Source organism: Callospermophilus lateralis, chromosome 16, assembly GCF_048772815.1.
Source record: "Callospermophilus lateralis isolate mCalLat2 chromosome 16, mCalLat2.hap1, whole genome shotgun sequence".
NCBI lineage: Eukaryota > Metazoa > Chordata > Mammalia > Rodentia > Sciuridae > Callospermophilus > Callospermophilus lateralis.
Genome location: NC_135320.1, coordinates 72370577 through 72384761, shown reverse-complemented (window position 1 = coordinate 72384761; position 14185 = coordinate 72370577). Strand labels below are relative to the sequence as shown.

Genomic DNA, 14185 nt, shown 5'->3' with positions numbered 1-14185 from the left:
GGCTGTTGTAGTGATCGGCGGAGTGGACTTGGATTAGGAGGACCTAGATTTCACCTTCTGCTTGGGTGATTGGGCACATGTTTCTTTTTTTTTTTTTCCCCCCAGCTTCTATTTCCTTCTGTGTAAAATAGTAATAGGAGAGCTCCCCAGGCATTGTTTGGGAGGCCAGATGACAGCATGACTGCGGAAAGCTCTTTGTAAACTGTAGCATGTTCTAGGGGAAAAAATGGTGGTAGTATTCCTGAGAATGTTAGAGGAGATTTTATACAGTGTCCCCTTGCCCCGGCTTAACCTGAAAATGCTAGTTCTGGGAACAACTATCGGGCAGGAAACTTCTGCAGCAAAATTCTTATGGAAACAGGGAATGAACCCGGCAGAATGAAGGAGATGGAAAACCAAACCTCACAGACTCTCCTTGAAAGATGAAAAATTAACTAGGCACTGTTGGGGGTTGGAATGGAATGGCTGTGCCGGACGCCCCGTCTTCAGCCTCCGGACACTTTTCCTTCCCCAAAGCCATTTTAGTCAAAGGTCATGTGTGTGTCTTGTCAAAGGCCAGCTTCCAATGGAATCACTGTCCCCCGGGATAGCGGCCCCCTGACTACATCTGCATTGGAGAAATCCCAAAAGCAAACGGCCCAGCGCAAACAAGAGCAGTCCGGAGCAGCCGTCCTGGGCACCGCTCCCAGGTCCCCGGCCGCAGCCTGGAGCAGTCACCGACGCCCGCAGCATGGCCCGCCACGCCGATCGGGTACGGTAGGCGCTTCTCTCTGCACGTCCTCCATTGCTTGGGCTCCCCCGTCAAAGCTGCTGTTCTGTCAAGCAGAAAAAAACTAGCAAAGGGCCTCCCCATTTGCCGGAAACCGGTCCCTGTTGGGCTGCGTTCGCTTGCACTCAGCTGGAGAGATTTCCAGGCGCGCAAACGCGGAGCTTAACTAATTTCGAGTTGTCTTTGCCAGAGAATGTTTGGATTTGTAAACACGTATCTTGTTTCTGGAAAACGACCCGGTAGGACTTGCAGAGGGGCTGGGGACGTCGGCTCACCACCGCTCCAGCCCGTGCAAATGGGTGAGCCCCTTTTGGCCATTACCAGCCACCGAGGGGACTGTGAGCTTTGCCCGCCTGGGGCAGCGAGATCGCTAGGCTCCTTGTTTATTACCTGTTGGGCCAGGGCTTGGCAAGAAGGATAAGGATTTGTAAAGCCACCTATTTCAGTAACGTTCTCTGGTCTCCTACACGTGTCCCAAAAAAACAGAAGCATATTCCTGATGGAGGGAGCCCCTTCCCCACCACCGATCCCCTCGATCCCCTGGATCCCCTCCGCAGGCTCCACAAAGGAAAGATGTTGATTGACTGCACGGATCACGGAGCAGCCAGGCTCTGGCCTTTGGTACTTTCCTATTTGAACAAGCTTTTCAAATGGACATGGCTCACTTTGGTTAAGAATAGAGGGAGCCTGGGGTCTCAACTGGTTATGGGGGCTTTTGATCTGGACTTGGAAGTCTCCAAGAGCAAATGGAGCAGATGGGGAGCGTTGACCGGCCCCCAGTCTTCAGGTGTGGAGCGAAGGGTTAAAGGGTTTGGGGGATTGCCGGGCTCCCACGCTCTGGTTTTATGTTAACAGGTTAAACACGGAGCCATTGCTCACTGATAAGGGAAATGAAAACAAAAGTCTTTCTAGTGCTCAGCGGGATGGAGAGGGAACCCGCTTCTGGTATTTGTTTATTTATCACATACCCAGTTCCGCCCACCGAGGATAGTTTTCTAACACTTGTGTTCACCAGGTATTTATTGAGCTTCTGCTCTTCTCCTTTGGGGCCATCTCCAGCTGCCACCAGGTTTTCTCTTCTTTCCCCCTAAACTTCTTGAAAGAGGGGTGACATTCACTATCTCAGAGTCCTTGTTACCCACTTACCCTTTCACACCCAGGATACTGGCATCTACCCCTCACCTCTGAAGACCAGTCTCTGACAGGGCCACCCAAGGATTCTTTGAAGGCAAATCTTAGAGCATTTTATAGGCTTTCCCCCAGTCTCTGTGTCATTTGAAACAGTTGGTCAACTCCCTCTCTATTTTTTGGACTCTGTCCTGGATTCTGGGATACCACACGTCCCTGGTTCCCTTCTGCCCTTTTGAGTTACTGTTTAATGCCTTAAGACTTCACTTCATACCCCTTAGTGTGCCCTGCCATTTCCTCCTGGACTCTCTGTCCTTAGTTGGTTGTCCTGCAGGCCCCCCAGATAATCTCATTCATTTCAATGGCTTCAACCATAAATCCATGATATGGTGTCATGCCAGATCTGTAGCTTATGTCAATCTTTTTCCCTAAACACTAGCACTAAACACCAGCTCCACTTGGATGTTCCATAGACATGCTTTGAACCTATCAAAATCAACATGCTTGTTTCTCTCTCCTTCTCCCATGCCTGGTTTTCTTCTATTTTGTGCTAAGCAAATGGCATTTCCAGTTGTTCAAGCCAGACACACCAGAATCAGCCTAGGTGACTTCCTCTTTTTTATTCACAACAAAGTCAGCAAGCTTTGTCTACTTGCAGAACCTAGTTCATACAGACCCCTGTGTCTCCTCTCTTGTCACTCTTTTGATTCAGCCATTCTGATCAGCACTTCCCATTAGTTTCACTTGGGACCAGTTCTGCTCACTCTCTGACCCCATCTTATCTCCATGCTGGGTTACAGGGTCTGCCTAAAAATGCAATATGATTATGCATATCCTTTGTAAAATGTCTTTAATGGATTCCTATTTTATTCTTTGGAAAATTCCATCGATGTATAAAAGTTCTCCATAAGTCCCCCTTTACCTTCCTCTTCAGTCTCATAGTTTATCACTCTGTACATCTTATGCACCATTTTTGCACATTTACACACATTGTATATAAATTTAGGCATATTAAACTGCTTACTAAATATGACTTTCCACCTTGTACTTCTCCTAGGTCAGTGCCTGACCTTTATTTTTCTTTCAACATTCAACTGAAAGCCACTTTCTCTTGGAAACTTCCCAGACCATCTGCATCCCATTGTCCAGAATGGGTTAGGCAACCCTCCCATACTCTCCCCAAACTTCCTCTACTTCTGCTACCAGAGCACTTATTGTTTACTGCAACTATCTATTTGTCTATCCCCTATTGGACTGTAACTCCTGCTGGACAGAGATCCACTCTTTGTCTTAGTGTCTTTAGACTTATTACCGATATTCAATTGGGATGCTCCATAAATTTTCATGAATTTTATGCAATTCTTATGAATGAGTATTATGTTCAGGTATTGAATTAGATGACTGAGATACAAAATGGCATCTGGAAATATCTATGCTACAATATAGCAAAAAATAAAGATCAACTATGATTAATCAGGAAAAGGCTCACTCTTTCACTTACTTAAAACAGGAAGGGTTTAGACTTTTTTGGGTGTTTGAGAAAATGATCCAAGTCTCTGGTTCTACCAACTTGCCCTATAATCTACTGGGGGTTTCTTCCTGTTGCTTCCAGTTTCTTTTATTGCTACCAGCATCTATCCTAACCTTATCCAAGTCCAAGAAGTAGTGTATGAAAGTCCTTTGCAATTTTGCCTCTGATGACTTCGTGAAGGCAAAGGAATCCTCTTCAAACTGGAGCTTGGCATAGGACATTGAAGGTTTAAAAAGACTCTTACTAAGTTGGCTCAGACAAGGCATCCAGGGTCTCAGAATAGACCAGCGAGTGAAATCTCTAAGACTCTCTAGAGAGTGATGGAACCTTTGCAAGACTAGCAATGAGAAAGTGCATTTCTGATTTTGTAAAGAGAGACACTGTGTGCATTCTGAAACTCTAGACAGAGAAGTGAATGATGATTGTATTCTACAGGGAATTAGTTAAACTTCAAGTTGTTCTTAAACTGTTTGTGACCATGGTCATTTTGCAATTTGGATGCATGCTATTCTTTTAAGAAAAAAATAAGAACAACAAAACAAACAAACAAACAAAAATCAAAACAAACAAGAAAACACCACTATACAACATAGCACTTTAACTTCCAAGGGGTTCCTACCAGTGTACCCTTGGGTTCCCTTGAGTTATAAATGTCCAGTTAAGAATTTCTAATCAAAGGCTTAATTAATTAAGAAGATGTTCTGGAAAGGAAGTAGGTGGTGATTAGGAGTAAGCATAAGTCAAATTATGCATGTTTTCTCTTTTGAGAGGATCACAGTTTAATGAGTGCTAATGACCATGAACTTGAAGCCATGGGACCTGGGCTCATGTCCCTGCTCTGGCAATCACTCTGTTCGTGATTTTCTCTCTGAGTAATTATTTCATTGTCTATAAAAAAAAAAAAAAGGATAATGAGTGTTGGATAATGAGTGTTATTAAGTGTAATATAGTTACATTTAATAAACATTAATTTAAAACCTTGATTTTTACAAAGGCCCAAATCTTTTGACATTCCTTCAGATCAGAAGGGTGCATATGGGCTGCATTAATAACTGAGTGCATTTGTTAAAGGAGAGCTGATTGGCAGATGCATTGACAGATGGACTTCTTTGCTGGCATGCTACTGGGCCCTGTGCTCATTCCTGATTATTTATCACTGATATCTGTGAATGGATCACATTGGTTCAGGAAAAAGGTATGAGAATTAGGAGTCCAAATGTTATCAATATATTGTAGTCTGTTTTGACTTTTTATTTTTGCAGTGCGTGTGTGCAGAGACACATATAAAATGCTGTATGCATGGGCCTTTCACGTTAGTTGCAAATTCTTGGGTGTGTATTTATGTGGTGAGAGAAGTGGGTGGGAAGGGGAGAGAGAGCAAGATTGAAAGGGAAAGGGAGAGGGAGAAAGACTGGGAGAGGGTAATCGAGAAAGTTAGCGACAGAAGAAAAGTTAAAGAGATGTGATAGCTTCCAAGGGTTAAGGTTTAGGGGTTTAAACAGACAATAAAATCAATAGTGAGTGATTTCTTCTCAAATAAAGTTTGGTTTTATAAAAAGAGGTCTGTAGTATGGAACATGGAAGGAAAGAGCCATTCTAATCTGTATTGTTTAGACCAACTTTAGAACAATTTTATCTAGATCTGGGTGCTACACGTTAACTTAATAGCAATTATTATTATTATATGCCAACCACTGTGCTGGATGTTGAAGAAAACAAAGCTCAAAAAGTCCTGATCTCATGGAGTTTAGTGTAACTGTGGGGCTAGACAAGGAACCAGGTGACCTTAAGGTTATATTTGCTTTGATCTGAGAAGCTTAGGCCCCATGGAACACCTAAGAAGGGGTATTTAATCCAGACCTAGTGGGTACAAGGTAAACTTTCTAATGAAATTAATTTCTAAATTTAGACTCAGAGGCTGAGTAGGAGTGAGAAAGATCAAGATGGTAGAGGGAAGAGGTTTCCGAGCAGAGATGACAGTCCCTTCAGTAGGCTGAGGACAAGAGGGCTGCTCAAGAAACCGAAAAAAACCCAAAAAAACAAAAAAACAATTCAGAGAGCAGGGGATGAAAGAGATGAGACTGAAGTGTGCTTAGTAATTATGGAGCTGTAATTAATCCCTAGGAGAATGGGGAAAAGCCTAGCAGGGATGTGTCATAAGCAGTTGGTGTTAGGGAAAGATCATTCCAGCTGCACTCTGGACAGTGTGCTGGAGGGATGAAGGATGGAGAGACCACTTAGGAGGCACTGTGGTGACATAACCAAGAAAAGATGGTGGCCCCCACCAGAAGGGTGGCAGGGAAGGTGACAAGAGTGCGTTCATTCAAAGGTCATAAATCAGGAGATGCGAAGTAAAGAGTGACAGCTGCCGGAATGCTACAAAGAGGATGGGCACAGACTCTTATTGTGCAAAAGATAATGACATCTATCTTTATAGCTTTCATGGAGACCTGGAAGGGAGGTTAGGGTTGTGTTTGCCATCTCTCAGATGGCAGGACCAGGCCACGGGTGGGAAATGCAGGGAGATTGATTTCAGCTCAATACGATGCAGAGTGTTCTAACAGCTGTTCTAAGGCAGTGAGTTCTTTGCCACAGAAATTTAAGCTTTGTCTTGATAACTGTTCTTTGAAAAGCTGGAGAGGCAGAGGTGGGACTGGCCAGACTGGAGGGCTTTGACATTGCCTTTCAGCTCTAAGATTCCAGGCTTCCGTGTATGAAGTTCAAGTATCTGAGCTTGGTGTTTAAGGCCCAGTGTGAGGCAGCTTTGTAGGCAGCCCTGTGTCCTGGCTTCCTGGTGCAGGGTTAGGTTATGCCTGTTATGTCAAAGTAGTTGTGAGAGCATCATCCTCTTTCACACTCAAGAGGGCCCCAGTTTGAGCAATAAATTTTGTAGCCATTGATTCCCTCGACTTCACTTTCCTGCTTCTTTAGAAACACCATGAACTTCTCCTGCGAAAGGCTTTGTTGCCCTCAGGCAGACCCAGCATTGGACTGCAAGTTTTGTTTACTTGTGCCATTTCCTACATCAGCAAGACCCCCCCACACACATTCTAAAACCTCACTGAAAAACATACCATTTCTCAAGTCCTAAGCTCAGCCAGCAATGCATCCTTGTCCCTCATTTTGTCTTTAAAGAAATTAAGCTTCTTTGCAACATGATAGTTTGCATTATATTGCTGAGTAAATTACTATTTTTATTCTCATTTGAACCTCTTTCATACGGGACCATTTGCTATTAGTCCTGTAATAGGATCTGTGAAAATTTCCATAGTAACTCAGTGGACTGAACGCTGCTTTGTCTAAGGCAATGTCACCCTTCAGAGAGTTTTTTATTATTTTTTTTTAAGAAAAATCATTTTTATTATGTGATACATGCATTTTGTAGAAAATATTAAATATGGAAAAGCACAAAGAAGAAACAAAAGTTGTCTACTATCTCACTACCTAGAGATAAGCATATTAACACCTGGGTGAATCCTCCTTGTATATTCTTTTATTCACATGTATTCTTTTGTTTGTTTGTTCTTTTCAGATATACACGACAATAGTGTATATTTTGACATGTTATACATATAGGAGTAAACTTATTTCAATGAGGATCCCATTCTTGTGGTTGTACATGATGTGGAGATTCACATGTGGTGTATTCATATATAAACATAGGAAAGTTATGTCTGATTATTCTGTCTTTCTTATTCCTGTTCCCTCTTCCTTCCCTCCATTCCCCTTTGTCTAATCCACTGAACTTCTCCCCCACCCCTTGTAGCATCTGCATATCAGAGAGAACATTTGACCTTTGTTTTTTGAGGGATTGGTTTATTTTACTTAGCATCATAGTCTCCAGTTCCATCCATTTACAGACAAAACTCATGATGTCATTCTTTTTTTTTATGGCTGAATAATATTCCATGGTGTATATGTGTCACATTTTCTTTATCCATTCATCTGTTGAAGGGCACCTAGGTTAGTTCCATAGTTTAGCTATTGTGTATTAGGCTGCTATGAACACGTATGTGGCTGCATCACTGTAGTATTCTGATGTAAAGTCCTTTGGGTATATACCGAGGAGTGGGATAACTGGGTCAAATGGTGGTTCCATACCAAGTTTTCTGAGGAATCTCCAAACTGCTTTCCAGAGTGGTTGAGCCAATTTTCAGACCCACCAACATTGTACAAGTGAATCTTTTCCCCTACATCCTCACCAACATTAATTGTTTCTTGTATTCTTGATAATTGCCATTCTGACTGGAGTGAAATGGAATTTCAGTGTAGTTTTAATTTGTAAATTTCTAATTGCTAGAGATGTTGAATACTTTTCATATATTTATTGATCATTTGTATTTCTTCTGCACATGTATTCTTTTAAAATTTTTTGTGTGTGCCAGATATTGAACTCAGGGGTACTTGACCACTGAGCCACATCCCCAGCCCTATATTGTATTTTATTTAGAGATAGGGTCTCACTGAATTGCTTAGAGCCTCACCATTACTGAGGCTGGTTTTGAACTCGCAATTCTCTTGTCTCAGACTCCCAAGCCACTGGGATTACAGGTATGTGCCATTGTGCCCAGCTTGCACATGTATTCTTAAAATTGTATTTTTCTGTAACCTGTCTTCACTTAATAACACACCTAAAATATCACTGCATGTTGTTATATACTTTTCACAAACATGATGACTTCTTTAGTGAAGTTCTATTGTTGGACAATAAGCTGTTTCCACTTTTTTGATGTTACACAGTGCTGTGATAACTGGCCTTCTGAGATATACATTCATGCCTCTGTATGGAACATTTACATTTTCTAAGACGGCAATCATGCTAAAAAAACATACTTTTTTTTAAAAAAAGGTATACTTTTATGTTTAAAAGTTTTATTTTTATTCTATGCTATGAATATTATATGAGTTTTATTTGTGTAATATAATTTTAGTCCTATAATTTAATGAAGGTGTCTGATTTGAAAAATGTGTGAACAACCTGTAGGCTCAGTAAAGAAATGATTGATAATTGAAAACATATTAGCCCAACAAAGAATCAAGTTTAAAATCTGAAAATTTTAGTGTCTTCCTATCAATGTGAGACAAATTGTTATTTATAAGCCGAATATACAGTTGCTACAAAACAAGGATAGTCCTCTGAAAAGAGGAATCTGCCAAGTGTTTTGCTGTTCAGTGAAAGTGTGAGGTCACGGACTCAGATCCTTATTCTAAATTAAATAGTTTATCATCTTAGATCTCAAGGAGCAGGAAGGTCTCCATCATGGAGCAGAATGTTTTTGTCTGGGGAGAAACCAGGCATTGATGGGGAAACACTGTGAAATCTGTTTAGTCACTTTTCAACAGAAAAAGTGGAAGATGTTGGTATGGCTTGAATTGTATCCCCCTCCAAATTCGAATTCTTAAGCCCTGAGACCTTAGAATGTGACCTTGTTTGGAGATAAGATCTTCACAGAAGTAATCATATTAAAGCAGAATGGTTCCTTACCCATATGACTGGAGTTCTCATAAAAAGAGGAAATTTGGGTACAGAGACATGCATGAAGGAAAGATGAGGTGGAGTGACAAAGGGAAATGGTGACTCTCTATGAGCCAAGGTGGGAGGACTCAGAAGAAACCAACCCCACTGACTGACATCTTGGACTTCTGTGATTGTGAGCCAATACATTTTTGTTGGTTAAACTCCTGTCTATGGCACTGTGTTATGGTAGCCCGAGAGGGCTGACACAAATTTCTTGAGATCATAATACGCTTAGCATGGCTTCATCTGGTAACACTCAACATAACATTGTGTTATTCTCTTGTCACCAGAGGTTCTGCTATTGCTCATAGGAATATTAGGTGACAGTGTTTTTTTTTACAATTTATCAAGCATTTTCCTATCTATGATCCCCTTTGGCCCTGACCAAAGTATGTGAAATGAGAGTTATTATCATCTCTGTTTTAGAGATAGGAAATGAAGTGAAGAGACTAAGTGAATTGCTCAAGTTTGCACAGTTTGGAAGTGGTGGAGCTGAAATCCAAGCATGGGTCTTCTGACACAAAATACTGTGCTTTTTCAATAAAAAGCATGATTAGTGGACACATCACCTATCATCTCCCTTCTTTAAAGTGAAAGAACATGGATTGTGGCATGTGGAGCCACATTTCCTCTTTTGTTACAACTCCATGGAGAATGGTTTTATTAGCCCACTTGCTGGAATGTATCAGAAGCCTGAAGGAACCTACTCCGCCCACATCTTCATTATCAAATGTTTACCAGGAATCCTTGATTTAGGCCTCTCTGTTTATGTGTATGGAATATGTCTCCTCCACTCAGAAGCTTTGTTTACTGACAAAATAGGCTTTCTTAGTACACTGTTTGATCACTGACAAATTCAACTGCAAAACTTTGGACATGTTGGATATAATTGAGTTTTTCCATCATTAATATTGTTCAGATATTAATTCAACATAGTAACACGAGGGGCGCCTAACATTTTCCTGGAAACTGCTTGACTTTAATCAACGGGAACAAATGTAAGATTATTGCACTTTTTCCTTGGGTGACCTAAGCTTGTTCTTGGCACCCGTGAGCACAGAGCACTGGGTTGTCTGAGTGTTTCAGTGGCCTCTACCCAGGGGAGTTATTAGTTTTGAACCTTGGGGATAATTCCACAAGAATGTAATTCTTTTCCTCCCTGAAAGAACAAAATGTTGCTTGTGTTGGGTTATCCTTGTTAGGCGATAAAACCACTGGTTCCCAAATTGTGAAGCCATAGTGGTCTACAGGTAGGATTGTCAGACTGAGCAAAACCGAACCGAACCAAATAGACAACAATAATAACAACAAAATCTCAGGATGCCCTGAGATTAAATTTCAGTTTAAACAATGAATATCATTTTAGTATAAATATTTCCTTAATGCTGAAAAACTGCAAATTATTGTATGCAGAGATATGGAAATGAGTGCTGATAATATTTTTAATATTTCAGAAGTCTGTGAACATTGTGCATTACTCAAGTAAGCTTTCAGAGGTTATTGAAAATGTTAAATTTCTTTGATTTTGGTTAAAACTATTTTTTAAAATTTATCTCTTTAATATCATCTCCTGTTGAATCCACAACTGTACTACCATTTTTGATGACATATCCTGGGGATTGTGTAAAACACTTAAAATTATCTCATGCAATCCTCAAAACCTATAGGGGGCAAACTATAATGTACAGATCAAACCTTATCCCGCCTGTCTTATGTTTGTTTTGTTTTCTTGAGAACATGCCAAAGTTTTATTTTATAATTGCAGAACAAAAGACAACAAAAGGAAAAGCTTGTTCATAATCAGGAAAGGATTCCTTCAGAAGGAGAAAGGAATGTCTAGATCAGTGGGTCTCATGTGTTGGCTGCCACATAGTCCCCTGGAGGACCCAGTGCTGGGTGCTTCCACATAGAAATTCTGACTCAGTGGTTCCACTATGAGGCTGAGAATTCACATTTCTAAGTAGTTCTCAGGTGGTGCTCACACTGTGGTCTGGGGATCATACTTCAAGAACCATTGGTACAGATTCTAAAGAAAGCTGTTTATCTGCATACTTATGCAATTTATTTTATTATTTGTTTAGATGACAAATGTGAAATCACATGTATTGATTTTGTAAACATGATGTTTCAATATGGGTATATATTTTGGAATGATTAAAACAAGCTAGTTAACATATCTACCACCTCATATATTTATCATTTGTACTTAGAACATTTAAAACTAGTCTTAGAAATTTTCTTTTCCTTAGTGCTTACTTTATTTATTTTTTATTCATGCATATTAATGATGTACATTAGTGGCTTTCCTCATGGCATATTTGCACACACATAAAAGTGCAATTTGATCAATTTCACACCCTAATTCCACCCCTTTCCCTCCTTTCTTCCACTGATTCCTCCTGTACCCTAATGGCTTTCCTTTTTCTTTCATGGCATTCTTTTTCTTTTTTTTTCCCCTCTAGCTTTCACATATAAGAGAAAACACATACTGTTTCTCTTTCTAAATGTTATTTGTTTTACTCAAAATTATGTACTCCAACTCCATTTATTTTCCTGCAAATGGTATAAAATTGTTCTTCTCCATGATTGGATAAAACTTCATTGTGTATAGATAGATTTTCCTTATCTATTCCTCTATTGATTGACACCTGGACTGATTTCATAGATTGCCTATTTGAATTGTCATTTTCAAGTGTATAACATGTGTGTTATGATTAATTAGTCCTCAGTTGTACAACAGGTCTCTAGAACCTATTCCTCCTAACTGAACCTTTTTTTTTTATTAACATATGCCATTATCTCCTACCTCAGCCCCCAGTATCCACCATTCTGCTCTCTGATTCTGTGGGTTCAATTTATATATATATATATATAAATTGACATATGCAGAATATACATATTCCACATATGAGTGAGATCATGCAGTATTTGTCTTTCTGTGCCTGGCTTATTTCACTAAGCATAATGCCATTCAGTTTTACCCATGTTCTTGGAAACTATAAGAGCTCACTTAAAACTGAATAGTATTCTATTGTGTGTATACACCATATTTTCTTTATCCATCCATCTGGTGATGGATTCTTAGGTTGATTCCAGATATTGGCTCTTGTAAATGATATATGTGGAAGTGTAGATACCTCTCTGACCTTCTGATTTCATTTCCTTTGGATATATATCTAGTGGTGAGATTTCTAGATCATATGTTAGTTCTGTTTTTAATATTTTGAGGAGTCTCTGTTCTAGTTTCCATATGATTATGCCCATGTACATTGCCACCAACAGCATTAAAAGGTTCTCTTTTTTTTCACATCCTCACCAATGCTTATCTTTCATATTCCAACAGTGTGAGGTGACATCTCATCATGGTTTTAATTTTCATTTCTGTCATGAGCAGTGATGTTGACTGTTTTTTCTATGCTTGTTGGTCTTTTGTATGTGTTCTTTTGAGAAATGTTAATTCAGGTTATTTTCTTATTTTTAAATAAGATTGTTGAGTTTTGTGCTATTGAGTTGAATTCCTTGTATATTTTGGATATTAACACTTATCAGATGTATGGTTTGCAGGTATTCTCCGTGGATACTTCTGTAAGTTGTCTCTGCATTCTCTTGTTTCTGTTGCTATACCATATCTATATGTTTTTGTAAATAAAATTTTATTAGAACCCAGCCAACCTCCCATTTGTTTCAACCCCTCCCCCCTCCGCAATGTGGCATGTGACTGCTTTCATAGTACTAGCAGCAAGTTGAGTTGATGTGACAGAGATCCTCCTATGGCTCAAAAGACCCAACATATTTATTTTCTGGACTTTTATAGAAAGTTTGTTACCTGTGCCCAAAGTCACCCTGGGAAGGAGTTACTGTTATTTCTGTTTTTAGATAACAAAATGGAGGCCTAAAGAAGCTGAGTGACTTTTGAAAGTTCTCAACAACTCTTGTAATCCAAACCAAGGTCTGCTGAATTCCAAAGCTTCAACTCATGCTCAGCTGACCTGAGAGGCTGATTGTTAATTGCATTTGTCCTCAATGGATTTAACAATGGGGAAATGCACTTGTGATTTCGGTTCCATATCCATCCATCCCAATGATGGGACGGATGGCACGGAGTAAAGGGTTGAGCGCTCAAGCTCTGGAGTGACACTGTTTAAAGTCCCAGCTCAATCACTTCATTTCTCTGTTCCTACTTTCCACCCCCATAAATTACAGATAATGATAGTACCTATTAGCATGATTAAATGAGATCATGTCTGTAAAGAAATTACATGAGCACTGGGCATGTGGTCTGTAAGCCATTTGTTATTTTTATATGAAATAACTAAGTATTTCAAAGTAGAGAGTCTGTGGGAATAGAAACAGGGTGTGTGGAGAGGGTGCCGTGCAAAGTGGCTGTCACACCATCTCAGCCAGGGAGCTCACTGAGCATGGTGGCTCCTACTTGTCAGATACCAGCTAGGAAAGAAGCTTTTGCTGCCTGTTTATCAAGGATGACTTTGACCTCAGCCATTTCCTAGTCCCTTGGTGGCCCAAGCACCTGGGAAAGGCCTATTGTGAGAAGCTCCCAGACATTCATCCACTTACTGGATCTAGTTCTCTCATTGCTGTTACCCTTGATATTTATAGTCCTAATATCAATGGCAACAGCTCCCCACGGGTCTCAAAATATCATCTGGGCTGCCTGAGATTGACCTTCCTGAATTTAATACAAGATTAGCAATTTCCCTCAGAAGCATCTCAATCTGTAATTTGATCTTTAGGGAAAAACAAGAACAATAATCAGTTTTCACTAGTATTCCTCACCCTCCAAAGTCCTAGGAATAGTAGTGAGCATTAAGTCATTGAAATGACCTTGATCTTCTGGTGCGATGGCAATAGGAGGTGTGGGAAAGTGTCTATGAACATGGTAGCTAATAGGAGCAAATCGAATCACACTGGTGACGTCTAGAGGCTTTGCTGAAGTGATGCAGCAGGAGTGTGTGCAAAACCCCTCATCAGCAGGGATTTGCAATTTTCCCAGCATGCCTTAGATGCCTAGGCATAGGAGGGAGAAAATGGCATTATTTTTCCAAGACTGGAGATAAGAAGTCCTCCAGAATCTAGAAACTTCTTGAGAGCTCTGATCTTGGGGGTCCCAGGCTGGGAAGTTATGGAGGGTGAAGGCCTAAGCCCCCCTGCAGCCATTTCCAGGGAGCAAAGCTTCAGGCAGTTAGTTGCCTGATCCCTTTTCACCTCTTCCTCAACCTTT

General features: G+C 40.3%; 1 protein-coding gene across 1 annotated transcript in view; it reads left to right on the top strand.

Annotated features, from left to right (window-relative positions):
* The first annotated feature begins 558 nt into the window (after positions 1 to 558).
* The window catches only part of Enpp2 (ectonucleotide pyrophosphatase/phosphodiesterase 2), a 108172-nt gene continuing 94545 nt past the window's right edge, over positions 559 to 14185 (top strand). The window contains exon 1 of the mRNA XM_076836011.2: positions 559 to 751. Coding sequence (XP_076692126.1) covers positions 731 to 751 — 21 coding nt within the window. The 5' untranslated portion in view covers positions 559 to 730. The remainder of the gene's footprint in view (positions 752 to 14185) is intronic.